The sequence below is a fragment of the Monodelphis domestica genome, chromosome 5, assembly GCF_027887165.1.
Source record: "Monodelphis domestica isolate mMonDom1 chromosome 5, mMonDom1.pri, whole genome shotgun sequence".
Lineage (NCBI taxonomy): Eukaryota > Metazoa > Chordata > Mammalia > Didelphimorphia > Didelphidae > Monodelphis > Monodelphis domestica.
Genome location: NC_077231.1, coordinates 284336145 through 284362929, shown reverse-complemented (window position 1 = coordinate 284362929; position 26785 = coordinate 284336145). Strand labels below are relative to the sequence as shown.

Genomic DNA, 26785 nt, shown 5'->3' with positions numbered 1-26785 from the left:
ATCTCAATTCTTTCCCTTCCTGGAGATAGTAAACATTTTTCTGTATTATCATGCAAAACATTTCCATATAAAAATTTTTTGTAAAAGAATAACCACATAAATCCAAAACTCAAACTAAAGTGAAACATTGTATGCTTTGGTCCACATTCCAACTCCCAACAGTTCTTTCTCTGGAGGTGGATAGCATTCTTTGTTAGAAGTCTTCAGAATTGTCCTGCATCATCGTAGGTTCTTTCCCATATTTCTTTATATTCTCTTTATATTCTTTATATACAGACAGTAGTATTACTTGGTTGAAGGATATGCGTTATTTTATGGCCCTTTGGGCATAGTTCTAAATTGCCCTCCAGAATGGTTGAATCAGTTCACAGTTTCACTTAACAATGCATTAATGTCTCAATTTTGTTGCACCCCTTCCAACATTTATCACTTTCCTTTAGTCATTTTGGCCAATGTGATAGGTATGAGGTGGTATTGTGTGAGGGGAACCCCTCCCAGCATCATATTTTGGGGCCCTTCCTATGACTATGCAAGTGGGTCACAGGGCAATGACCTAGGCACCTGAGACGGAAATGACTGGGAAATGGATCCAAGGATAAAAGGGAAGGAATAAAAGAGGGGGTTCCAGGAAGTAGGCTCTCTATTCTCTAAGATGACTAAGGGGTCTATTAGGAGACCAGCCACATGGCGGGATAAAATTCAGTTTTTTTCCCTCAATCTATCTGCCTTTTCCTGTCCAAGTATATATTAATAAACTATGGAAATTAAGGACCAGAGTTTAATGTAGTTCTAGTACCTGACTTGTTTTCATTTACATTTCTCTAATCAAGAGTCATTTGGAACATTTTTTCATATAATTATTGATAACTTTGATTTCCTCATCTAAAAACCGGTTGTTCATATCCTTTGACCATTTATCAATTTGGGAATTCCAGCCTCCATTTTCAATGAAGAACCTAGTTATAAGGATGATATTAGAAAATAAGAAGTTTTATTAGTTTAGAGATAAGAAGAGTGGCTGGCTTAAGAAAGAATTGGAGTTTGAAGCAAAGCTGGGAGCATGTCGATTTCAAATGTTGACAGTTACAAGCATTTTTCTGTGTCAGTTACTCTGGCAGTTGGTCTCTGGCTGTTGGCAGAGACACACTCCGAGATTCAGGGCTGGAGGAGGTAACATCTTTGCCTCTCTCTGCTTCTCTCTGAAGGAAAGATCTGAAGGATCTCAGTGTTTTCTTTTTCCAACTTGGGAAACACTATTGCCTATCTAGTTCTGTCTTCATAAACTGGTTTATATCTGAGAAGACCAAAGAAAGATCTGGTCTTTGGTTAATGTGATTCTTGTTGAGACTCAACCAACTAGCATTTACAATTTTGTAACTCTAAGGCAAAGTTGAGAATTATGAGGATAATAGTGGTAGCTTTATTTAAAAATAGTATAAATTTCAGCTAGTCAGATCAAGGGGAGGGTTAGTGTAGTCTGTGAAAGACAGGAGAAGCGGTTCCTTGCAGAACCAAGGAGTTTATTTGGATGGATTTAGAATCCCTTAGAATTAGAAATCCTTTTTATCCTTATATATTTCCATAAATATTTTTATAATAAGAGTCTTTAGTGTCTTTGTGCCCGGCCCTGAAGGGAAGTTCACATTTGAGCTTCACTTCATCACTGAAGATACTTTTGTTTACATCTATCAAAAGTAACTGAACATGGTGCAGCAGCTGGGTGGCTTAGTGGATTGAGAGCCAGGCCTAGAGACGGGAGGTCCTAGGTTCAAATCTGGCCTCAAACACTTACTAGTTGTGTGACCCTGGGCAAGTCACTTGACCCCCATTGCCTAGCCCTTACCACTCTTTCTGTCTTGGAACCAATTGGTTCAAGCTAAGGGTTTAAAAGAAAAGTATCTGAACAGTTTTGAACCTGTATTGTCATACATAGGTTTCCCATCTATTGCTTATAACTCACCATTATTATTTTTACATAGTCTAGTGATATGAATTATAAGTGACTTGTTCAAGATTACACAGGTAGTAAACAACAGAGGTAGGATTTGAATAAAATAGTTGATATTGATACCCTCAGTTGTCAAATCTGTTAGGTTAAATGTCCCAGTTTCCTTCAACCTACTTTCCTAGGGAATTAAATTGATGCAGTTTAGTGTGAGGTCCATAGTGTGCTGAATTCATAGTGAGCTGGGTTTTTGAAACCCATGCCAGACACTGACTGTGGACATATCATCTAACCTCAGCTCAGTTTCCATCTTAAGATATAGGGTTTAATAACATCTTTTGTAATCATGTTGCAAGAATCAAATGAAATACTTGGTTAAAATCTTTGAATCAAAACTGAGCCATTGGTCTTGTCCTGGTTGTCTTCCTGGAACCTCTACTTTTTAAAAATGTATCCAGGAATTGAATTTGATATTCTAGATAGTCTTTCAGGGGATATTGTAATGTCCCCTTCCCTGGACACTGTCCTGCTCCATAATCCGACCATGACTACATTTTCTTTTTTGGCCATCAAATGGCAATGACTGAGCTTACAGGCTACTACAACACTCAGATGTCTTCAGAGGTTAACTTTTAATTTTCTTATATTGTAACTGAAAATGATTTCTTGTCTCAAGTGAAAGATTTTGGCAGAACAGATTAAATTCCATGGTGATTATAGTTGGATTCAAAAAATCATCCACCAGTATTGGATAGGTGAAAGGATAGTTGGAGAGCAATCTGTCTTGAAAGATGTGGTGACATGAAGGACATTGAATCCATTTCACAGGAAGTAGATTGAGGAATTGAAAAAGAAATGGTCCTTCAGAAGGACATATGTATATAAAGACTCAGATGGATTGGTGGTGGAAAAAATCCACCTAAGGACCTTCCCAGGACCAGTGAAGTGCAAAACCCTTTCAGACTATATTGAAAAATACAAGTTAAAGTTTATTTTGCAACTTAAGGTTAGAGAACTGATAGTCAAGAACAAAAAATGCCCCTGATTCTACAGATCTAAATCTCTAACCAACCTTTTAAGCCTCTTTCACAGGAGAGTCCTTCTGATCTTTCAAAACTTCCTACCAACTCCCTGTTCTTATCTAAAACCCAAAATCATCTGACTTAACTACCAGTTAACCCTTAAATTGTCTCTAAAAGGCTATTGAGAATGGACTCACAGGTGTACTGAATCCTTCCCCAAGCTTGGGGTTGGCTTCTAAGGCAAAAACCCCCAAGTCCCAGATGTTTAAATATTTGCATTATCTCAGCAAAATTGACATAACACTGCCGGGAAAACCAGATAACTTCCTTGATATCTTTCAAGGGACGAGAGCCTCCAAGTTTCTCCACAAACTGGTCAGGTCACAGTAGCTGATGGAGCTGTTGTTCTCCCCTTCCAACTCAGGGACAGGAAAACCAATGAAGTCAGTTAACTCCCAAACCTCTCCTCTGCAGTCCTCATTCCAGAATCTTTTCCCAAGGTTCATGGCTAAAATTTCCCCTTTCCCTTTTAGAGACAATTCTGTATTTTCCCTTCTCTCTCTATTTCTACATTCTACCCTCTGAGCATGTGAGCAAATCTGTTAAAAATAGATGTTATATGCTCATCACTATATAAATCTCCTCTTATTCTAAACCCCTTCTATCCTACACCTAAAAATAAAACAATTCTTACCTTAATCTTATCTATCTATTCTATCATCTATCTTACACTAGGGGTACAAATTAGGAAAAAAGGAAATCACAATAGGCAATTATATAAAGCAAAACAAAATACAAAATTCACGATAATAATAATTCAATATGCAAAATGTAAAAGAATATAATAAAATCAAAAATGCAAAGTGCAGACATTTCTAAAACAGTTACAAACCAACTTTTCACTGTAATGCTAATACAAAAAAGCAAATCTGTCTAAAAATCTTATAATAATCTGTCAAATGTTGTAAAGATAGTTACAAATAACTCAATGTAGTTTATGCATTTACACTAAACAAAGCTATCTAACCATGCAAAAACTTACACAAAATGGATCTTAAAATTCTTATTTGAAATAATTCAAAGCAAAACTTTTCCTTGTGTTAAAACCTTATTCTATTACAGAAAACAAAACTGTCTACAGAAAACTGAAAACTAAGTGTTTTATTCTAAAAATCCTTTCTTTGTAACCTTTAACTATATACACATATACAAGTCTGAACATATTTACAGATATGTACGAGAATTTCTGTACCAATGTACAAATATATATATATAGATTCTAAAATATAACTTTTGTAATTTTGCAACTATTCACAATCAAATATATAGCAATATTTAAGACCTATACAAAATTTACAATATTTAAATTTTTACACACTTTCTTACTCTGTGTTAAACTATGATACAGCTTCTATATACAAAGTATATTATAGCTTTTATATACAAAGTATGTAATAGATAAGTACATGTTCATATCAGGAATATCTTTGCCCTCTGATAGTGATAAAAGGCAAAAAATATTTATATAGACCTATATGTGTCCTGATATTGCCTGAGTGGAATGTCCCAAGTACTTTCTATCCAGGTAAGATCTCATAGAACTAATGTGAATAGACAGTATGATATTTTATTCCAAGATGATACATATGTATTTACCTATGTGAATGCTATCAACCTGGTAATAATATTGTAATAGCTTGTGATCAATGTGTATATGTTTGATGTAACCATACTCACCAGATCTTTGGATACTCCTCTTCTGTTGTTGCCTGTTGTCCCCGTCTTATGACTTCTTACTCTGTCAGTGCTGCAATATGTACTGTTATGGGTATCTATAGTGGACATGTGCTGTGTGCAAAATGATACGAAAACCTTACAATCCAAATCCACATCAGTCTGTCATCCTTTTCTGTATTGGATCCTTGTGTAAAGTCTGTTATCCTGTCAGTGTCCAGTCTGCTGTACTCCCTCTGCGATTCTGCTATGGTGTCTTCTATCTTCAGTCCTCTCAGTCTGATCCATTCTCCTCTTCCCTCGTTGTTTTGACTGTAGACATATTGTCTGATGATAATCTCTCAGCTATATCTCCATCTTCTTCTGGATCTCTTTCTTCTACCCTAGCAATGTGAGCAATGGAACCATGACTCTGTCTAAAACCATTATTGTGGAAGGTGAAGTTAAAACTACCATGAACAGACCAACCCATGATTGTTGTGTTGCTGAGGTTGTTAAAGTTCTTTATGTAAAATGAGCCACCTGGCTTAATGTTATGTAGTGAATAGTCCAGAGGACCACTATGATCTAGAAGTCCCATATCTTGCATTTATCTTAACCTATAAGGAACTTATATAGGATGCTATCTAACATTGAAGCATAGGCAGTTTTTAATTTTTTGCTTGTAAAGGTGGATGACCATACAACATTTCAAATGGTGAAACATGGATGTCAGCCCATAATCTTATATGGATATAAAATAACACTAGGGGTAAGATGTCCAGCCATTTCAGATGTGTTTCAGTACAAAGTTTCCCTGGCACAGTTTTGTTTTCTTTATTCTTTCTACTTGGCCTGTTTGACTTGTTTTAGAATGCCATCTGTGAAATGGACCTTTTGTCCAAGTTAATCCTAACTGGCACTCCAAGCTTTGGAACAGTCTCCCTAGCAGATGGAAATGCTTCTGGCCATCTTGTCAATTTATCCACCAATACTAAGCAAAACTTTTTATTTTCCTGCTTTGGTCATACTGAGATAATCTATTTGAAGAATTTCAAAAGGGGTGTAAGCTAATGGTCTCCCACCTAGACTTCTTTTCTTAAAAACATACTGATTGAATGTCTGACAAATAGAACAGCTGGAACAAAGTTTGTTTGCCAGGTGGTAATTCCTGGGGCTAGCCATACCCTTTTAATAGTATCAACCAAAGCCTGTGTCCCAAAACAGCCTTTATTATGAATAGCTTGGCAAATATGATTGAAGAATGCCTTTGGAAGAATTGACTTTCCTGTTGATGATGCCCAAATGCCAGTCTCTTTCCTAGCTCCAAAACTCTGCTTCTATGTTTGAATCTCTGAGTCCATACTTTGAGAGCCAAGCCAGTGGTCTCTCAGAGGGGAGAGTCCTTCTGTCCAGAATATTTCGACTAAGTCAGATAAATGGTGAGAGGCACTGTATATTCAATCCATGTCAGGCATCACACAGTGCTCTGCCATGGCACAGAGGTTGGTTTATTTTATAGGTTCAGTGAGTATATACTTTTCTGGCACATAATCATTTCTCAGCATACATGTTTCCATAGAACCTAACAACTAACGCAAAGTCTAAGGAGATAGTCAACAAAACATTGTTGTTATAACAGTACTAGTGATGAATGACATAAACAGGGTGATCTGGAGGTTAGTTCCTCTTGACCTAAGGAATGACCAGTTAGGGAAATCATTGTTACTTTTGGTCAGCTTTCACAATCACAATTACTTAGTAAATGGGTAACAAAACATTTCGTAGCTAGGTACAGGGTTAGAGAATAACTTAAGACAGACTAGAATTGGGATTTTCCTCAATTCCCAAGTCATATTTTTCTTGTGTTTCACTTGGATTCTTGGAGATGTTGCTTTGGCTATTGTAACATAACAAACCAGCGAAATGTGTCCTGTTGACCTGGACTTGAAAGGGATTGATGTTTTTGACTTGGCTGGCTTGTAATGGGAATGAATAACTCTGCGGAGAGGGAAAGGAGGGGGTAATGGGTGCATGAAATTCTTTAGATTATAATTCTGTGAATAAGATCTTTGGAGTGGATCTTAAGGATGATATTCGGGGGGGGGGGGGTATAGTGGGGCATGTGTATAAATCCTATGACTATTTGTTCTCATTACTTCCTTTGTAACAGGAGAGAACAACAATCCTAGTCAGTAGTAAGGGAAGTTAGTGGGAGAAGTCACACAGAAGGGGGTTCAGTGTGTGCCTTATTTTCAGGGGGCTGCTTTGCAGTCTCTATTTCCCCAGACTGTGACTGTCAGACAGCAGGGATGTGATGGCTCTCCACTTCCAGATATGCCTTTTCAACATTTTTAGATTCTGTAACTGAGAAATTCATTATGTAAGCTGGGGCATTTTGTGCAGCATAACAGGCAGTAACATCAGCATGGTGATTACCTCGAGAAACTAGTTCTCTACCAAAAGAATGACCTCTGCAATGTATTATGACCAATTCCTTTGGTTTTTTAATAGCTGCCAGTAACTCTGTTATAATCCCCACATGAGCTATCTATTACCCCTCTGATGTAATAAATCCTCTCTGTTTCCAGAGGGAACCAGCAGCATGGCAGATCCAGAATGCATAACGAGAATCTGTATAGACATTAGCCCTTTTTCCTTCACCTAACATACAAGCATGTTTCAAAGCCACTAACTTTGCCTTTTGAGCACTCATGTTCTTGGGTAATGAACTATACCAAAGGGTCTCAAACTCAGTGACCACTGCTGCCCCTGTAAAACGGATACCATTTTGCATGAAAGATGAACCATCTGTAAAAATCACAAGGTCAGGATCATCTAGTGGTATGTCTTTCGACTCCTGTGTCTGTTTTTCTGCTAATTAGACAACTCAATCATGTAATGGTTCCCCATTTGTTGGTAAGTCAGGTAATAGTGTTGCTGGATTTAAAATACTGCACCTCTTGATTTGTATGTTTTCATTCCCAAGAAGAATTATGTCATATTTGGCTATATGTTGGTCATAGAAAGTCTGAGTGTGATATTTCAACATAAGGGCTTTGATTTGACTGTCAATGGGCACCTGAGAACAAGGTCTATAGACTTCTGTACTAACAATGCAGGTGCAGCCTCTCCTCACAATCATGGAGCTATCCCAGCTGCAATAGAGTCTAACTGTGCACTGTAGTATTCAATTAGGTGATAATTTGACCCTAATTCTGTGCTAGAACTCCTGAAGCTATCCCTTTATGCTCATGAACAAATAGCACAAATGGTTTTTCATAATCTGGGATCCCAAGGACTGGAGCAGAAAGAATTGCTTCCTTAAGCTTTGTTGTTGCCTACAGATATTCTGGCTTTAATTTGAGCAGTTCAGATTCTGCATCTTTAGTTAAATCAGTGAGTGATTTGGTCAATTCACGATACCCAGAGATTCATTGTCTACAGAATTCTGTCATACCCAGTATGGCTCTTAGCTGTCTTTTGGTCTTTGGGATACTACACTTTTGGATTTCAGCTACATGTTTTTGGGAAATACTTCTAGAACCCCCAGATAAAATAAGTCCCAAATACTCAACTCTCAATAGGCACCATTGAAGTTTTGCTTTAGATACTTTATGCCACCTTTTACACAACTCACACAAAAGATATTTGCTGTCCCTCAAACTTACTTTTGCACTTGGAGAAGCTAGAAGTATGTCATCTACAAAATGGACAAGTTTGTTGTCTTTAAATAGGACAGTCTCTAGATCTTTATTCAAGATTTGTAAAAAAAGAGAGATGAGCTTTCTCAAAACCCTTGAGGCAAATGACTCCAAAAGAAACTTCTTCCCTGCCAGGTGAAAGCAAATATTTTTGGTGAGTCTTTGTGTATCAGTATGCAAAAGAAAGTGGAACATAAGTCTACCACCTTAAAGTATCTGGCATTGCTAGATATGGAAGAGATAGTTTTGGCTGGACTTGGAACAGTTGGGTAGGATTTTACAACATAATCATTGATATTCCTTAAATCTTGGACAAATCTGTAACATGATCTCTCATTATCAAACAGTTTTGGTTTTTTAACTAGGAGTATAGGGGTATTGAACTCTGAAATACATGGGACTATTATGCCTTGTTGCAATAATGATTCTATAATAGAGGTAATACTAGCTACTGCCTCTTTACTTAGGGGATATTGTGCAATGCAAGGTGGAGGACTTCCTTTGATTTTTACTTTAACTGGAGTTGCAGATTTTAATAGACCAACATTTGTAGAGTGAGAAGCCCACACTTGTTCCACACTTGTTATCTGGTATAGGATAAACTATCCCTCTTTCCCACTCTTCCTCAACCGTATCTAAAAATAACATTGGGAAAAAATCCAGAGATCTTACTGGAAGTTCTAAAAACATGTCCCCTATTGGTGTGCATTGAATTATTGCTCTTAATTTGCATAAAAAATCTCTCCCAAGTAAATTTATTGGTGAGTTGGGCATTGGAAAGGAATGCTCTACAGATAAAGGTCCTTGTGATGCCATTTTTGGTTGTAATTTTTTTACTCTCTGTGGTCTCCCAGTTACTCCTACCACCTCCATAATTTCAATAGCCTTATAATCTTCTGGGGATGTTTGCAAAACTGTTCCCTCACTTTCAGAGTAACATGGAATTCTGTGTTATTCGGTGGAGAATATGTTTCTATGAGCAAAAATAGAAGGATCAGGAAACTGCATTCCTAGTTCCTGTCCATCACGTTCCACCTCCCCATTTACTTCTGCATCCCTATTTTCCCATGGTTCCACACTGCTATTCTGCCAGGATTTATTTAATTCACTATACCTTCCATTCGTTTTTATATTTCTGTTGCTCACACTTAAAATTATATTACTTACTTCATTGCCCACATTAATTATTTAATCATTTTCACATTCTTTTAGTCCTCCAACATCTATATTTTCTGACCCACAATCCTCACTTAGTTTCATTGTTACTATACCATCCTAATCACACTTTCATGCTGAACATGCTCCTTTCTGCAAGTCCCCTTTCTGGGTATTCCCACCAGCCACTTGTGAAAATTTAGGATGTGCTTCTGATCTCATTTAGTCCTTCATCTTTTGTAAGAATGGGGCTTGCTGGGAACTATGACAACATACATGATTACAATAACTTTTATTGTCTGTGATACACATTATTTCCATTAAAACCATTATTAAACCTATGGTTGTAACCATAGGAATTTTGTTTGTAACCATTATAATTATTGAATACATTACCTCGGTTTCCTGTAATTTTGTCCAGATAATTGACCCCTCAGCCTGTACTCCCTCTTCATATGACTAACACAATTGCAAAGGTAACATCTAGGGGAATTTTGCCTATTCTTCTTGGAATTAAAATCATGTCTAGGTACCGTGTAAGATTGTAAAGCTGTCACAGCCTTTACCTGTTGGATCTCACTATCTTTTATTTTCTGATTGGCTTCCTTTAATTGCATTCTTAACTTTTCATTTACATCACTTTGATCCTCCAATCAATTGCCTGTCTAATGCATCCTGATAAATGTATGTAGCCGTTCTCTTCTAAGCCCATGCTGAAACAATTAGGGCAATTACTTCTAAAAATTTTTTTTACCACCAGGCAGGCATTCTTTACAAATTGCCTTCTGATAATGGCTCACATTTTCCTCAGATAATAAATTCAATCCTAGCCAATGTTCCCCACAATCAATTATCCTGTCCAGGAAACTAGCCAGTGGTTCCCTGTGTCCTGCTTTCATTTTTCAAATTTAGACCATGTCCTGGGGCATTTGGAATTTGCCCTCATGGTCTCCAGGATTGATTCTCTAGCCATGCCCAGTTGTCTATAGTTTTCCAATGAATTAATTTCTAGATCACTATATTCTGGTAACCAGAATATAATGGTAACCAGAGTAAGTGCTGTGTTATTGTTAGTCTGCTCTATGATTTGTTGTTTCTCCTTCGTTAGAACCTCATCCATAAGCAGGTCAAAATCCTTAAAGCTTGGGCCAAAGATCCTAATTATTCATTCAAACTCCTTCATGACCTGCACTGGTTCCTCCTCATACTTTGGTATTCATCTTTTTAAGGAATCTAATTCATTTTGTGTAAAATTCTCATGGTGTCTTACATATACAATGCCAAGGTCAGCTGAGACATACAGAACATCCCATAGAGGGAACATACTTGCCGGAGTACTCTCTAAAGCTTTAGATTCCAGTTGTAGCTTAGTAGATGTCTTTTGTTGTTTAGCACCCTCTAAATTAACTAGATTCTGTTGCTTTGCCCTTTGTGCCATTCCACTTGCCTTCTTCAGTAGTTCTACATAGTTTGTTTCCATTTGGTCCAATTTATTCTGTAAGGCAAGGACTAATTGCTTAAGTTCTGCATTTCCAAAAGTAAGCCAACCATTGTATTTTTTTTAAACCCTTACCTTCTATCTTGGAGTCAATACTGTGTATTGGCTCCAAGGCAAAAGAGTGGTAAGGGCTAGGCAATGGGGGTCAAGTGACTTGCCCAGGGTCACACAGCTGGGAAATGTCTCAGGCCAGATTTGAACCTAGGACCTCCCATCTCTAGGCCTGGCTCTCAATCCACTGAGCTACCCAGCTGCCTCCAACCATTGTATTTCTTAAAAATCCATTTTAACTCTTTTCCTAATAGAGACTAACTAAGATCATTAGTATTGATGGTAAAAATGAAAAGGTTCATATTATTGTTGTTTCCATAATAGGCAATAGAATCTCAATTTTTTTTTTAATCATGGCAATAATCTGGCATAGTTACCTCTCTCCCTTTTAGAGACAATTTTGCGTTTCCCCTAATCCCTTATCTATTCCTCCTACAGGATGTTGAGTTGAAAAGGCTCCTAGTGGGTCATGAGAGGTGTTTGAAGCATCTGGACAGCTCTCACATGGAAGAGGTATCCCATTTCTCATTTGTTGTAGAAGACAGAACCAAAGCAATGGGTGCAAGTTTTCAAAAGAGGAAAATGTAGGCTTTGTGCAGGGGAAACTTCCCAACAATTAAAAGTGGTCTAAAAGTGGAATAAGCTGCTTTAAGTGGTGGGTTCTCCCATACTGCATGTTTTTTGCAGAATCTGGATGACCCCATCAGGTAGGTTTTAGTGGAAATTGCTTTTGAGTTTGAGTTAAGCTCTATGGCTCCTGATGATCCCTTTCAATGGTAATAGTGTGAGTTTGTTTTTCCTAATAAAGTTTCATCTGTAATAGATTCAGCAAAATACTTTAGCTCGTCAAGACCATTTTGAATCCTTTCATCTGCTGTATTCATTAGATATCCCATTCTCCTTTTTGTCATCTGCTAATGAAATTAGCATGCCATCTATGCTTTCTGTGTCATTGATGAAAATATGAAAATACCACAGCGGAGTCCTGAAGACCTTCCAAGTTGGCAAGTTGTAAATAATATCACACTTCAGAAATATGTTGATCTCTTGATCCAGACGGTTCAACAACTTGAGATAAATTTTAAATTCTCTTTTTGCAGTAGTGGAATAATGACCATATATAGTCTTCAGGCTTGTACCAGATTACCTTGAAGGCCCCTTCCTTTTTTAGTCTCATTCTCTGACCCAATGAAGAACTCATGTCCCCCTTCTGGAATTCTTTCTTCATCTGCAAATTGGGCAGTGGGCTTATCTGGGAGACTGTCAGTGGACTGATGGCTTAAATTAGTCAATTTGTAATTTTAGGAATATATTTTCAATGAATTGGAATTGCCATATATCCTTTCCTATTTGAATTAAGCTGATGAGAAATAGAAGATTCACTAAAAGATTTTGTAAGCTCTGTCAACATAGGCATTATTATGGTTTTCTTCTTCATACTTGTACCAAAGAACATTCTCCAATCAGATATTTGTATAATTTTTCCTGTTAGAAATGACATAGCATTGTCACCAACTTTTTTTCTAAAAGAAAAAACAATGTAAAATTAGTTCAAGCAACTAGATTTTGCAACATTAACAAAATTACTCCAGTGGTGGTCTGTGCTGGAAAGATCAATGAACTTTGATCGGGATGGCCCAGGTTTGAAATCTGTCCATGTTGCTCAGTATCCTTGTGACCTTGGGCACATTATGGCATCTTTCTTAAGATTCTGTCTCCAAGAGCAAGGAGAGCTTTGGAGCCCAGTCAGGAGAGCCCTGTGGTTGTCAGGCTCTGGGTCTAATCCCCTGCCATGCTTTCTCCAAGCAAAGATGACCCAGGGCTCTCATGGAGCCTATGAGTCTCTGCATGTACAACATCAGGGTCAGAATCCATGAGCATCTGCTTTGTGCTGCTTGCATGAACCCTAAAACACTACTTCTTCACCTCTTGAGTTTCTGCCAAGTTGTACCTCTCCTTTAGGGTTAGGGGTGAGAGGACAACCCACCTTCCCTCCTTGACAGATGCCTCTGTTGTCTGGTGTTTATGGGCAGGTAGCTTCCTCCTCCCAATGGTGGGGGAAAGCTCCCAAGTCCACATGCTTATCCATGTTGTTAGTGATGGAAGTTTTTGGTGGTGTTATTTTAGGTCCTACTGGGAAGCCCATTCATAGGAGGAAAAGGTCCTCCTGAAATTCAATCATTTTCATATCACACTTCCTGTTGTTAATACTGAAAATATGCCTGAACAGAAAGTGGGTGCATTAGCAGGTGGCTGCCCCATCCATCAATCTGCTCCCACTTCACCTTCCCTTGAAGGACTGAAATACAAGGTGGTGGACTGATTCCGCAGTTTCCGAGCATGGCAGTTCTAATTGGCAGTTTTCTGAGTGAGCCAAGAACCCACTCAGCAATCCCTGGGTTAGTCAGGTGTTTGCTGAGGGCGCCATGGTTCACCTTCCCTCTCACAGGTTTCTAAAGCTAAGGAACTGCACTTAAAAGAATATCCTGCTTTCAGGGGGGCATTTCTCCTTTTCACCCTCACTTTCTTAGAATCAGTACTCCAAGGCTATAGATCAGGGAGGGCGAGGCAATGCAGGGTGCCCAGAGTATCTAAGGTCCAATCTGAACCCAGGACCTCCTGTCTCCAGGCCAGGTTCTCCATCCACTGAGCCACCTGGCCGCTTCTTGTGGTCCACATTTAAGGAGCCTGTCCTCTTCCTGTTCTTCCCCAGTCCCATTAGGCTTTCTAACACTGTACTCTTGGTGGCAGCCCGCTGGGTTCTTCAGCGCTCTATTCTTTTCCTTCTCCATGTGGGGGCCTCTCATCTCCAAAACTTCCAGGCTGTGGTTGGGGCTGGACTTAGAGACCTCAAGGTGTTCTTCCAGCCACTGTGGCTCAGGACTTCTTCCTCCTTCCTGGCCCTCCAGTTCATCAGCTTGGAGTGAGCTGCAACACCTCCCCCTTCTACCCCATACGCAGCCATTGTGGCCTCCTCCACCCTCCCCCTCGTCTGGGCGGAAGTCAGAAGGCCTGTTCCAGCCTTTCCTCCGTGTTCATTCCCCGCCATGACTGCTATGTTGTTCCAAAAACAAACAAGCTCCCCTGTTCAAACCCTGTAAAGATTAAAATTTTGGGAAACCGAGGCAGGTAGAAATTAGTTTCTCTCTGCAAGGAGTATTATATTTTATGAGGTTTATTGAAGATTAAAATATAAAGAAAACACAAGTAAGAAAAAGCACGTGTCTAGGCCCAGAGAGCCTATTCACGACCACTCACATCTTGTCTGCTAGGTGCTCCTAGCTCCTAGCTGCGTGTGCTCCGAAGTGGAAGTAAAAAGAGGCAGACTCTATTCACAACCAGGTTGAATACTCCATCTCGCTCTCGGCCCAGGTGAGGTCTCAGTGAGATTAGAGAGCATTCTGGGGAAGTGGAGCAAGGACTTCTGGGGATTGAAGTCCTGGATTCAAGTCCATTTTTACATTTCTCCGTTTGATCGTTATTGGGGAAAGAAGTTTCCCCAAAAAGGATCATGAAAACATAATCAACTTAAACATTACAACAATTGGAGGATAAGAGGGGAAAAGAAAAAAAAATCCAAAACCAATAATTGCTAGATGCATTGACAAAAAGCCAGTTAGGGTCCCCTTTGGAGTGAAAGTATACATACAAATAAATTCAACCAACCACACTCAAAATTCATTCTTGTGCAGCTTGTGGTTTGGAGGCTTCTTCATGGTGTCTTCTCCAACAGTTCAGTTTCTGAATTCAGGGAAGTATCATCTTTCTTTACCTAAAATTCTTCTCAAAAGGAAATTTAAACTTTGCAATTTAAATAATGATATTTTTTACATTCCCCTGTTAAGAGGGTGATTGAAAAATACAGGATCACTTAGGGATGCATGGCTGAGGTATGAGGCATATGAATCAATTGGCAAGAGATATTAAAAAGACATCAGAAAAATCCAAATAAAAAAGAAAAATTTCTGGATGAAAATAGAGACTATCAAAGTCTTATGTGTAAAAATTCCAAGTAAAAAGAAAAATAAATCTATAACAGGTCCTTGAATCAGGGCCCAATTAAAATGATCTAAGCAATGATGCATTTACCCAGTCAGTAGCCAGGACTACAGAAAGTTACCACACTATGAAAGGCAGAAAAGGAAGGGACCAGATTATAGAAGCCAAATAGGAGCCAAGGTAGGTGATGCTTGTCTGTGAGTATTTTTAGAGTGAGTGTGGACACAAGGAAAGCCCATGTCATAACAAATGTTAAACACAGTAACCTCAAGTCTTCACACTAGATTCAAGACCTTTGTTTTGGCTTAGAAGTACATCAATCCATCCTGGATTGGCTTTTCTTTGGCTCTGTGCAATGACTCTTGTGTGTATATCTTGTCCTGGAATCAGACAGAATCATTAAGCAAAGTCCCATATTTTTTTTTTATAATTAGTGGCAACATTTCTATAGTCTCAAGCTTTTTGGGCATGCATTAGCTAATGTATTTTAAACTTATAGTACTGAAAAATCAAAAAGCTAAAGAAAATCATAGTGCTGGTGACATGTGCTTCAAATATAAAAAGGAGAGAAAAAACTGAAATAGTATATTGCACATGCAAGAAAAATATAATAAAAGTCTTTTAAAAATTCAAAAATATAGCTTATAATCATTGACACACTGTGTCAGCTAAGAAAATATAGAATACAAGGCTTTCTCACCAAAAATGAGATCCATTTCCTCTTCATGTCTGGTCATGATCCACTGTGAGTAGAAGGCAAATGAATTGAACAAGGTAACATTTTTCATTTTTAAAGAACAGTAGTACAAATATGTAGATATCAATATCCCCAAAATTCTCAATAGCCCAATTAATTACAATAGCAAACAAGCACACTTTCATATTTCACATAAGTTGCTGTATGGCATTTTTAAAAAAACCTATGAATTGATGGATATTTGTCACAAGTTTTTACAATCATAGCAAATCTTTCAACCTTGGTATTTAAACATATTTTTAAAACAAAGTAAAACTCATTTTGGGTTAAGAACATAATCAAGAAATAATATTCTGGTGGAAGTAGTGAGCTGAAGAGTATAAATGAAAGGTGCTCCTTTTTTGGAGGCTTTTTAGGGGTACAAATGCCCTGAGATTAACTGCCCCAACTCCATTCACATATTTAGAAATGCAGGAAGGTTGGGGGTTATAAAATGTATTTCACTTCAGCTAGAATTGGCCTTATATCTCGTGTTAGGGGCAGGCAAAAATAACCAGAGATTGTTAAAAAAAAAATTTAAGGGTTTAAAAAACCCTTAAAATCATTTGAGATATTTAGCACATTAAATTTTCCAAAGGTTAATACAATTGTAACCAGTTCTGAAGTCCATCTATCCTCTATGTGACAATTTACAAAGGCAAAATAGAAAAGCTGTTTTTTCATATATGGGCTTAATTACAATGATATTTGTGCAATAGTTATAGGGGAAAAGCAACAAAATATAACAGTAGTGAAAACTCAATACATTAAAATGATTCAGTGTAACAGAAGAACAATGAATGTAGTAATATATGAATTTAAAATCACAAAGTTAGACCTTAAAGCAAACAGTAAAATGCAAGAGAATACGGAGATTTGTATAAACCATTGGAGTCTGAAATGCCTCAAAATTATAACCTTTAGTCTCTTTAAAGTTCTTTGGGTTTTTTTGTTTTTAATTATCCATTTAGATGCCTATTGTCGGAAGGCAAATTGATAAGGGCTAGGCAATGGGGGTTAAGGGACCCATCCAGGGCCCCACAGCTGGGGAGTATCTGAGGCCAGATTTTAACTCGAGGCAGCCTGTCTTTAGGCCTGGCTCTCAGTTCGCTGAGCCACCCAGTTGCTGAATCTTTCTTCTGGCATACAGGTGAAATCAATGAAATTACCAGAACAGTCAAAAGGTATCCTTTTAAATAGCCCATTGCTTTTAAGTTCCTCTTTGGAAAAGTCTGTTTCTTCTCTCCCTTTTCTCTCTCCCCTTCTACCATCCGCCCACGCGGTCAATTCTCCTGTTTGTTACTAGCTAGTAGAAATAAGTCCTGAGCGATCTGCTCCAAGGATCAGGATTGAACAGGGACCGGGTGAGCTAGAGAGCACACTGGGGTAGGCCAGGAACAACAGGAACGCAGGCAAACAGGGCCGGGAGCCGGAGTGGGCAGCCAGGGTGGGCAGGTGAGCTGCAATCTGCAAACAGGTCTGGAGTGGAGGCTACAGACAAGGACGCACACAGGCAGGGAGAAGCGGCTGTCCAAAGTGGATGGCGGCAGCAGGCAGGCAGACAGGCAGGCAGGCAAGCAGGGCTGGGAGTGAGCTATCTAATGGCTGGAACAAGCAGCAGCTTTTTGAGGGTAAAAAACCTCGGCCAGAGAAACGTGCTTAAAAAAAATTCTAGGCAGTAGCTATTAAAGGCTGAACTAATGATCAGTAAAGAAAAGAATCAGAAGATTGAGAGTATTTCATTTTCCCGTTAGGTCACCAATTGTAAAGATGAACATTTTGGGAAACTGAGGCAGATAGAAATTAGTTTCTCTCTGCAAGGAGTATTATATTTTATGAGGTTTATTGAAGATTAAAATATAAAGAAAACACAAGTAAGAAAAAGCACGTGTCTAGGCCCAGAGAGCCTATTCACGACCACTCATATCTTGCCTGCTAGGTGGAGAGCCGCGTGTGCTCCGAAGTGGAAGTAAAAAGAGGCAGACCCTATTCACAACCAGGTTGAATACTCCATCTCCATCTTGGCCCAGGTGAGATCTCAGTGAGATTAGAGGGCATTCTGGGGAAGTGGAGCAAGGACTTCTGGGGATTGAAGTCCTGGATTCGAGTCCATTTTTACAACCCCCAGCATCCAGCCCCTCCCGGATAGACAGTAGAAGTCTCCGTCTCATAGCTGCTGCTCCCACGTAACTCCCGTCTTCATCGCGCTGTTCCTGCGGAGCTGGGCTATGGCCACCGCCACACTGCTACATCTCAATATTCCCGGCCTCCCTCTTCTCACTGCTCCTCCTGTCCTGGAATCCTGAGCCCTTTACCGGTGCTTCTGGAGCCCTTCAGAAGAATGGCCTCGTCCCTCCCTTGTCCGTGTGCTTGTTTTCCTCTATGGGCTGCCTCACCAACCCCCGCTGGCCTTCCTAAGCTCCTGGGGGGGGGGGCAGGATCGGGATTCTCATGACCCTGCGCCTTGCATACATGCACATAGCTGTCGCTCTAAGAAAACATTTGAGTTGGGAGAAGGAGTTCTTGCAGGTTTGCTTTGGCAGAAATGCTTCTCTGGGTCGCTTCCAACCACGGGGGCTTGTGAGTGAGCATCGGGAAGTATTATTTAGTACCAGACTGATCAGAAACAGCCCGCATGCCCGGGAGCCCCTCTAGGTCTCCTTTAGTGGATGCCTTTCGCGTCTCACATCAATCATTGCCCAGCATCCTCTCTGCTCCACTGGCCCATCCCTCCAGCACACACAGACAACTTCCCTTTTTTGGGTAACTGAGAAAAATGTAACAAAGGAGTGCTCCCCAAGCAGGGAGCATGCTCTGAGCCTCGAAGGTTCAAGAAGAAGGAAAGTTTTCTGTTGCCTCCTGGGGGGCCCCAGCGAGTATCCTATTGTTTAGGAGGGACCCCACGTGGACAGATGCCAATCCACACGTAGACCACACTGTAGACTGCTTCAGCCCCACTCAGACTGTGACGGATGTCTGTACTTTGCCCCCTCTCCATACCCCAGCTGCCCCCACCCCCACCCTTCAGTGTCCTGACTCCAGGCTGTCAGGGTCCTCTCATTAGCTTGGACTTCCCTGCCTGGCTGCTCCTCCTTTCCGGACGGAGATCCTGGGAAGCAGGAACCGGGTTTGGCTTCTCTTTGTACCCTAGTGCTTTAGCCTGGCATTTGTACACACAGACGTTTGATGAATACTTCAATAGTATACACGGGGGGGGGGGGGGGGGGAAGCTCAGTGGATTGATAGCGAAGCCCAGAGATGGGAGGTCCTGGGTTCAAATGTGGCCTAGCAACAGGTCCTGGGCAAGTCACTTCACCCCTATTGCCCATCCCTTACCTCATAAATACACAATATGGATTCTAAGATGGAAGGTGAAGATGTACAAAAAGTGGCTAGTGCCCATTTTATAGTGCCTCTATTACTATCTCATCTGATCCTCTCAATGGCTCCATAAGGTTAGGTGCTCTTCTTTTCCCCACTTTACCAACTGTTTTAACCAAATTTTAACAGGCAGGGCAGGTTAAGTGACTTGCCCAATGTCACACAGTGGTGTTCTGAGGCAGATCAGAACTCTGCTCTTCCTGAGTTCAAGTCCAGCTCTCCTAGCCCAGGCCAATGTCCGGAGGCCATTGGAGAACTGGCCACCACCAATCTGTCCAGGGTGATGCAGGAGGAAGGCTTTTGGGCTTCTTCAGGGAATCCCCTCCCCACTGGACTTGAGTTCCTCCCACAGGACCATCATTTTCTCTGTGTCCCCAGACCTTGGGACTGGACAGGCTTCCTCCTCCATCATGGTCCTTATACAAAACTTTAAGGTCCTTTTTGTTTCCAGTATTTTCTATTTTGAAAGCAATAGGAGGAAGCTGAACTAGGCTTTTGCCCCAAAATATACGTAGGACTATCCACAAAGGAAACCGGCTGCCTCTTGAGGTGACTGGAGATTTTCAAGATTTCTGATTCTATAACTGGGCAGGGTTGCTTAGGATGGAGCAGACTGCATGTCCCCGGGTCTCTTCCAACTTTGTGAATTCATGTTGCAAACCCCTATGAACACAGGAGGCACCAAAATATCAGTAGACAATGACATCCCAGGAATTTTACATTTCTCTTATTTTCTGTATGCTTCATTCCTCCTTTATCTTATACCTTGAAAACTTCCTGACTCCACTAATGTCCTCCATTTACTTGGTAACTTAGGTATTAAATGGTTTTGATTAAAGGGAGGGTAGAGAAAATGAAGTGAATTATTGCTCTTAAAAAATTCTGACCAAATGTATTGTTGGGAAAAAAGATCAGTGACTTTGAGCCCACAGTTCCTACCCTCAGGGACCTTAAATTTTTTGGGGAGAATGTAAGGCAAGGAGGTGAAAGTATTATTATATTTGAATGAGAAAAATGAATTACTACATGGAAACATGTTAAGATGTAATTAAAGGTGGTTTAGTTAATAAGAATCCATGCTGTATAGGAACTTAACTGCCACTGGATAAAAATTGGACTGATAATTGAACACATTTACTTAATAAAATTAAGTTTTTATTATTATGCTCTAGAACAGTGATGGTGAACCGATGGCACAGGTGGCAAAGATGGAACATAGGGCACTCTCTGTGGGAACATACACTGCCCTCTCCCATCCACTCCCAGTTCATTTACTAGAAAGACAGAAGGACTTGGGAGGAGCTGCTTCCCTCCCCCTCTCCACTGCACCTGAAGCCATTTTTTTACACGCACACACACACACCCAGCAGCCAATGGGAGCACACAGGGGGAAGGTGGATGACTCACAGGTGACTGAGTTGGAGGGGAGCAGAGTTCTTGGGCCTCTCCCCTCCCTCGCTCTACACTTGCTTAGGACATTCCTCACTTCACTTGCCCAGCAACCCAATGGGAGTGCATTCTTCCTCCCCATGGCATGTGAGGTGTACAGTGAGCCACCTTAGTCATAAAGATCTTGGTTCAAGCTGTATTCACTTCTTTTGTAAGGGATGAAATTATAAACTTGACTGATAGTGGAAGCTAGCAACTAAAGCTCTTTTAAGAATAGCACTTCTTGCCATCTTCATCTGCTAAATTCCCCAATCCTTTGCTGAGTTTAAGGAACTGGCAAAGCTGGCAAAAGAAACCAGGCAGAGCCAGTATTTCATACCACACAGGTAAGGGCACCATCTTGCAACACAATGGGATAGAGCACTCATTGCTAAGTGGCCCTGCTCAGATCCATCATCTCCAGTGTAAAATTATACAATCTTGCCTGGCATTTGAACATCTCTGCCCCATAAAAATGTTCTGTAATTGGAAATCTTGTGCCTTTGAACTACATTTCCCAGGAGCCCACTGACTTCCTGTTGTTACATGCTGATGTAGACAGGGATATATTGAGTGGAGTTCCTGGTTTCAGCCTCTTTGCTTCCTGTCGCAACTGTGGTGGGATGAGATTTTTGAACAGGTAGATTAGCCATGGGCATGTGGTTTTGTTATGTTACCTTTTTATTCCTTTTATTTCTAATGATCATTAATAAGTCTCTTACAATATATTTTAAATTATTGTAGATTAATTTTAATTTTTACAATGATGGCAACCACTAAAATTGGAGAAAGAATTCTCAAATTTTCAAGCCATGTTTCTTCTGCCACGGCTTTTTGCCCCCCCACCCCCACGCCCACCCCGAACTCTGAGAGAACTTTGAACTCTCTTCAGAGCTGCTGCTTTGCTCCTGCCAGTTCCCCCCCAACCCCATTTTTTGCCAGCTATCCCACCTGCCAAGCTGCTTTAGTTTGAGTGACTTAGCCAGGAACTCTTGGCAGAGAAAGGATAAACCACTTCTCTTGCCCATCTGCTTGAGCCAGTGTTCCTTAATACTGCCTCTGGCATTTCTGCTGCCAATTTAGTCTCCTGGGTTGTTCCAGCCATCCAATCCTGACCCTTCAGTTCCTGCTGATCTTCCTGATCCCACTCACTCCTGCTCCTGCTCCTGCTCCTGCTGCTGTTGCTGTTCCTATTGCTGCTGCTAGCTGCTGCCACCAAGTCTTTAGAACACACAAGCTGAGAATCATGTTGGAGCTGTTCTCCGGGCAGCTGGTAAAAGCCCAGGTGTGTTTCCCTTAGGCAATAATTAACTTCCTAATTCCCTGTCTACATGGCAGGGGAAGCAAGCTGCTCCCTAGTGTTTTACTCCATGAGGGAAGGGGAAGGAAGGTTACTCTTCCAAACAGGAAGGAAAATTGCATGGCTCATTTAGGATGACCTTTCTTCCTACTATTCCTGGGTGCACTGGTCCTTGCATTTATCTTGCCTGAAATTAAGGGGAGAAATTCATCTCCCTACAACCCCTTTTCATTTGGGTCTGTCCAGACTCTAAGATTCATTCAATTTGGGATTCTTCTACACTATGCTCAATGAGGAATTCTCTCTCACTATGGGAGATCCCAGAGGTATGACAAAAGGAACTTAAATGGATAGGGAAGGAACTTTAAAGAGTCTGGAGGTAAAATTTTTAAGTCTCTTTAGACTTCATTGTTTTATAAATGTCTCTTATCTTATTGTATTTTACTGATGATTTGCTTTAAGATTTAATTTTCTTGTTTTAAGTTCATATATTAATCTGATCAATACTATTCTGTTACACTGAATCATTTTAATCTACTGTGTTTTGGCTATTAGATATATTCTTTTACCTTTCCCCTATAATTATACTGGACAAAATATCATTGTAAAAGCTTAACAACCTTTTCTTCCATTTTGCCTTTGTTAAATTGTCACATAGATGATGGATGGACTCTGTCAACCTGGCTAACAATCTTTGGAGAATTTAATGAGCTAAATATCTCAAATTAATTTTAAGGGGTCTTCAGACAAGATTTTTAGATTTTTTTCCCAATAGCTCTGACTAATCATATACCTGCCTCTGAGTTATTTGTAACAAGAGGTAAAGGGTCCATTTAGTACCTGAAGTGAAGTGCAACAGCATTATTATAATCCCCACCTCCGCATTTGTAAAAAATATAATGGATGAGATGTATAAGTCTCATATCAGAGGAGCAGGAAAGTTGTTCCTAGGGCGTGGTACCCCTGGATGGCTCCCAAGAAGGAGCATCTCCCTATTTGTTACTATACCCTTCCACCAGAACAATCTAGATTTCTTGGTGATGCTCTAGACCCAAATAGGTTCCTCAACAATATAGAGCTTTTGATTTTGTTTTTTTCTAGACTCTTTTGCCAAATTTTGAAATAATGGCAATAATTAGACTTTGTTAAAAATATCTTTGCCAAGGTTGAAAGATTTGCTATACCTGTACTTGTGACAAGTATCCAATAGCTTCTAAGGCTTTTGTTTTAATGTCATACAGCAACTCATGTGAAATATGATAGTGTGTTTGTTTGCTATTATCATTAAATGGGCTATTATAACTGGGGGTTTGGATACTTTTTGAATGTGCATTACCTGTTGTACATTTGTTCTTTATAAAAAACTGTTACTTTGTGAAAATCATTTATACTCACACAGTGATTCATGACCAAGTTTGAAAAGGAAATGGATCTTATTTTTGGGTGTATTCTACCTCTCCTTAGCTGGCACAGTGTGTCACTGGTTGTAAGCTATATATTTTTTATTTAAAAAATTTTTTATTATTTTTTCCTTGCATGTGCAATAGTATTTGAGTTTTGTTTTTCTCTCCTTTTGTATTTGAAGTATGTCAATAGTATTGAGAAAATTTTCTTTACCTTTTATTGATTTTGCAGTAATATAAGTTTAAAATACATTTGCCCTAATGTCAATGCATACCCAAAAAGCTTTAGACTATATAAATGATGCCATTGATTGTTTAAAAATTATGGGACCTGGCTTAATGATTCTGTCTGAATCCAGAAAAAGGGAATACAAAAAGAGCCATTATGCAGTGCCAAGAAGCACAAGGTCAAAAAGGACCAAATCAATCCAGGTAGGATTGATGAACTTCTACGCCAAGACAAGAGGACTTGAACTTATTTGGGGTTTAAGGTTTTGGCTGTTTGACATATGTCAGAAGCAGGTCTTCCTCATCCTACATTATAACAAGCAGGTCACTGTGGCTGCCCTCCTGGCTCTGTAAACCTTAAAATTTCACAGACTTATGAATGTTAAAAATTTTACTCCACATTGAGGAATCCTCCAATCCCCTACTTGAAATAATTCCCTACCAGATAATGAGAACTCTACTTGAATGTGAAAACTTCTTGCTATGGGAGTATCCCTACTCCACCCCTACTTAAGACTGTTTTAGGGCAGAAAACTCCTTGCTAAACAATGAAAGTACTTGAAAACCATACTTATAAAGGAAAGGAGTTCTTTGAGCCATGCCTGTTTTTGGAATTGATACAATGGGATGCTAGTTGCCTATAAAGGTGGGGCAACTTGTAAATTACTTAGACCTAAAAGGTGAAAACTTACTCAGAGGTTTTCTCTTAATGAAATTAGTCGACACAGCAGCATTTTTTTTCTGACTTACTAAAGAGATTAATCTACTCAGCTGTGAATTCAAAATGGGCTGTCTTTTGGAAAACATCTAGTGATTGGTAGATGGAAGAACTTAGGGGAGGTGACATAGGAGATTTTGCCCTTAAAAATAAGAGCTCAGAGAAGAGATGGAAGTCATTCTGAAACATTCAGATTGAGGAGGACTCATTCTGAAACATTCAGATTGAGGAAGGACTGATTCTGAAACATTCAGATGGAGGAGGGAGCTGGTGAAAGCAGCTGAGATGATGCTGACCTGGTGTCACTAGAATCCTTGCTTAGGCAGACCTTGTGGTGAGTGTTAAAAGACTGACTGACTGATCTCTCTCTCTTAAGACTCAGGTCTAGGCCATGTTGGCTTAAGGCCCTTCATACTTATTTCCTTTTTCTCTCTTTTCTTTAATTCCACATTTGTATTAATTAAAATCTCTATAAAACCCAGTTGACTTGGGTATTTGAATAATTGGGAATATTTCCCTGGTGACCACCTTATATTTGATTTAAAAACCAAGACACTGTAGTGAAACATATTTTCTGCGGTCAAATTTACTCACCCTCTCTTATACCTATCACAATTTATATCTTCCATCATTTTAATCACTACAGTTTAAGGCCTTCAACCATTTTAAATCTCACAGCTCCCATAATCTAGTCCTTCTTCTGTCTTTCATAGTGTGGCAAACTTTCTGTAGTCCTGGCTACTGATTAGGTAAGTGCATAATTACATAAATCATTTATTTTTTAAATTTTAATTAATTTAGAGTATTTTTCCAGGATTACAAAAATAATGTTCTTTTCCACTCCTCCCCCCCCCCAACCCCCTCCTATAGCCAATGCACAATTCCACTGGGCTTTCCATATTATTGATATTTGCACTAGGTTGATCCTTTAGGGTTTATAACACCAGTCATATTCTCATTGACCCATGTGATCAAGCAGTTATTTTTCTATTGTGTCTCTACTCTCACAGATCTTCCTATGAATGTGGATAGTGTTCTTTCTCATAAGTCCTTCAGAAATTATCCTGTATCACATAAATCACTTTAATTGGGCCCTGTGTGAAAAACTGACTACTAGTACACCTGTTATAGGTTTATTTTCCTTTACTTAAAATTTTTACACATAAGACTGTGATATTCTATATTTCATCCAGAAGTTATTTTTTCTCTTTTATTTGAATTTTTTTGATGTTTTTTATTTTTCTTACTAATTGATTCATATACCTTATAACTCAGCCATGCATTCCTAAGTGATTCCTGTGGGGGGATCAGGGGGAAATGTATTTTTATTCTAAAATGCAAAGTTTAAATTCTTTTTAAAGTAATTTTAGAATAAGAAACATGCTATCTCACTGAATCCAGAAAGTGAAACTGTTTGGAGAAGGCACCATGTTATATTTAAAATTAGTATATCTACCAGTTCTTATTTTTCATAAAGTTTATTAATAATCACTTAACATAGGAAAGGTAGATAAGCATAGATTTAAAATCTCTTCTTTACTCTAAGTTCTGATTACACGTGTAATACATTCTCCAAGAATCACTCTCCCTCACCTCTCTGCTCTAACCAAGCTTAAGTGCCAAAAGACCCAGGTAGGTTCTGCCCACTCTTATTAACGCTCACAGACTCAACTCTGGCATGTGAAAAATATTGATGAACCAGTCAGCAAACCAGGAGGGGGAGGGGATGAAATCCTCTTGACACAGCCTGCACAGACCATATGCTGCACCAGAAGATCCAGAGTGAACTTTGGGATGTGGTGACTTGAACTGTGTGGGGTTGAATGCATTTGTATTGTATGTATGCTCTTATGCAGAAGGGGACTGCCCTCTAATTGGCTTTTTGTCAATGCGCCTAGCAATCATTAGTTTTGTTCTCTTCCTTTTATCCCAAAATTATTGTAATTTAAAAGTTGGTTATGTTTACAAGATCTATTCGAGAGACCAGTTTTTCAAGAAATCTCAGGGGGGAGTGTTTTAATTGGAAATCTTGTGCCTTTGAACTACATTTCCTGTGAGCCCACTGACTTCCTGTTATTACAAGCACATGGAGTTCCTGGTCTCAATGTCTTTGCTTCCTGTCACGACTATGGTGGAGTGGTTTTTTTAAACAGATTAGCCATAGGCACATGGTTTTATTTTGTTACCTTTTTATTCCTTTATTTCTAATGATCATTAATAAATCTTATAAGATATAATATTTGAAATGATTGCATTTTAGTTTTTACAATGTTCATTTAAAAGAATGAACTGAATGTGACAAGTTAACATGAATCAGTGAAAAATACCTTTCTAGTCTCATCTTCCAAGGTTCCTTTATGCAGAACTTACTTTTCTGGTATTATTTCCCCTATCCTGTTTAACCCATCCTTATAAGAACAGCTCCAATTCCTTCCCACCTCCCTGGCCTAGAAACTTGTCTCCTGAACCCTGGTGGCACATCACCTAGACCACTCATCACACCT

The 26785-nt window shown here is 39.4% G+C and overlaps 1 protein-coding gene across 1 annotated transcript in view; it reads left to right on the top strand.

Annotated features, from left to right (window-relative positions):
- Positions 1 to 11730, top strand: part of CDV3 (CDV3 homolog) — a 36739-nt gene extending 25009 nt beyond the window's left edge. The window contains exon 5 of the mRNA XM_056800230.1: positions 11527 to 11730. Coding sequence (XP_056656208.1) covers positions 11527 to 11539 — 13 coding nt within the window. The 3' untranslated portion in view covers positions 11540 to 11730. The remainder of the gene's footprint in view (positions 1 to 11526) is intronic.
- Positions 11731 to 26785: the final 15055 nt, after the last annotated feature.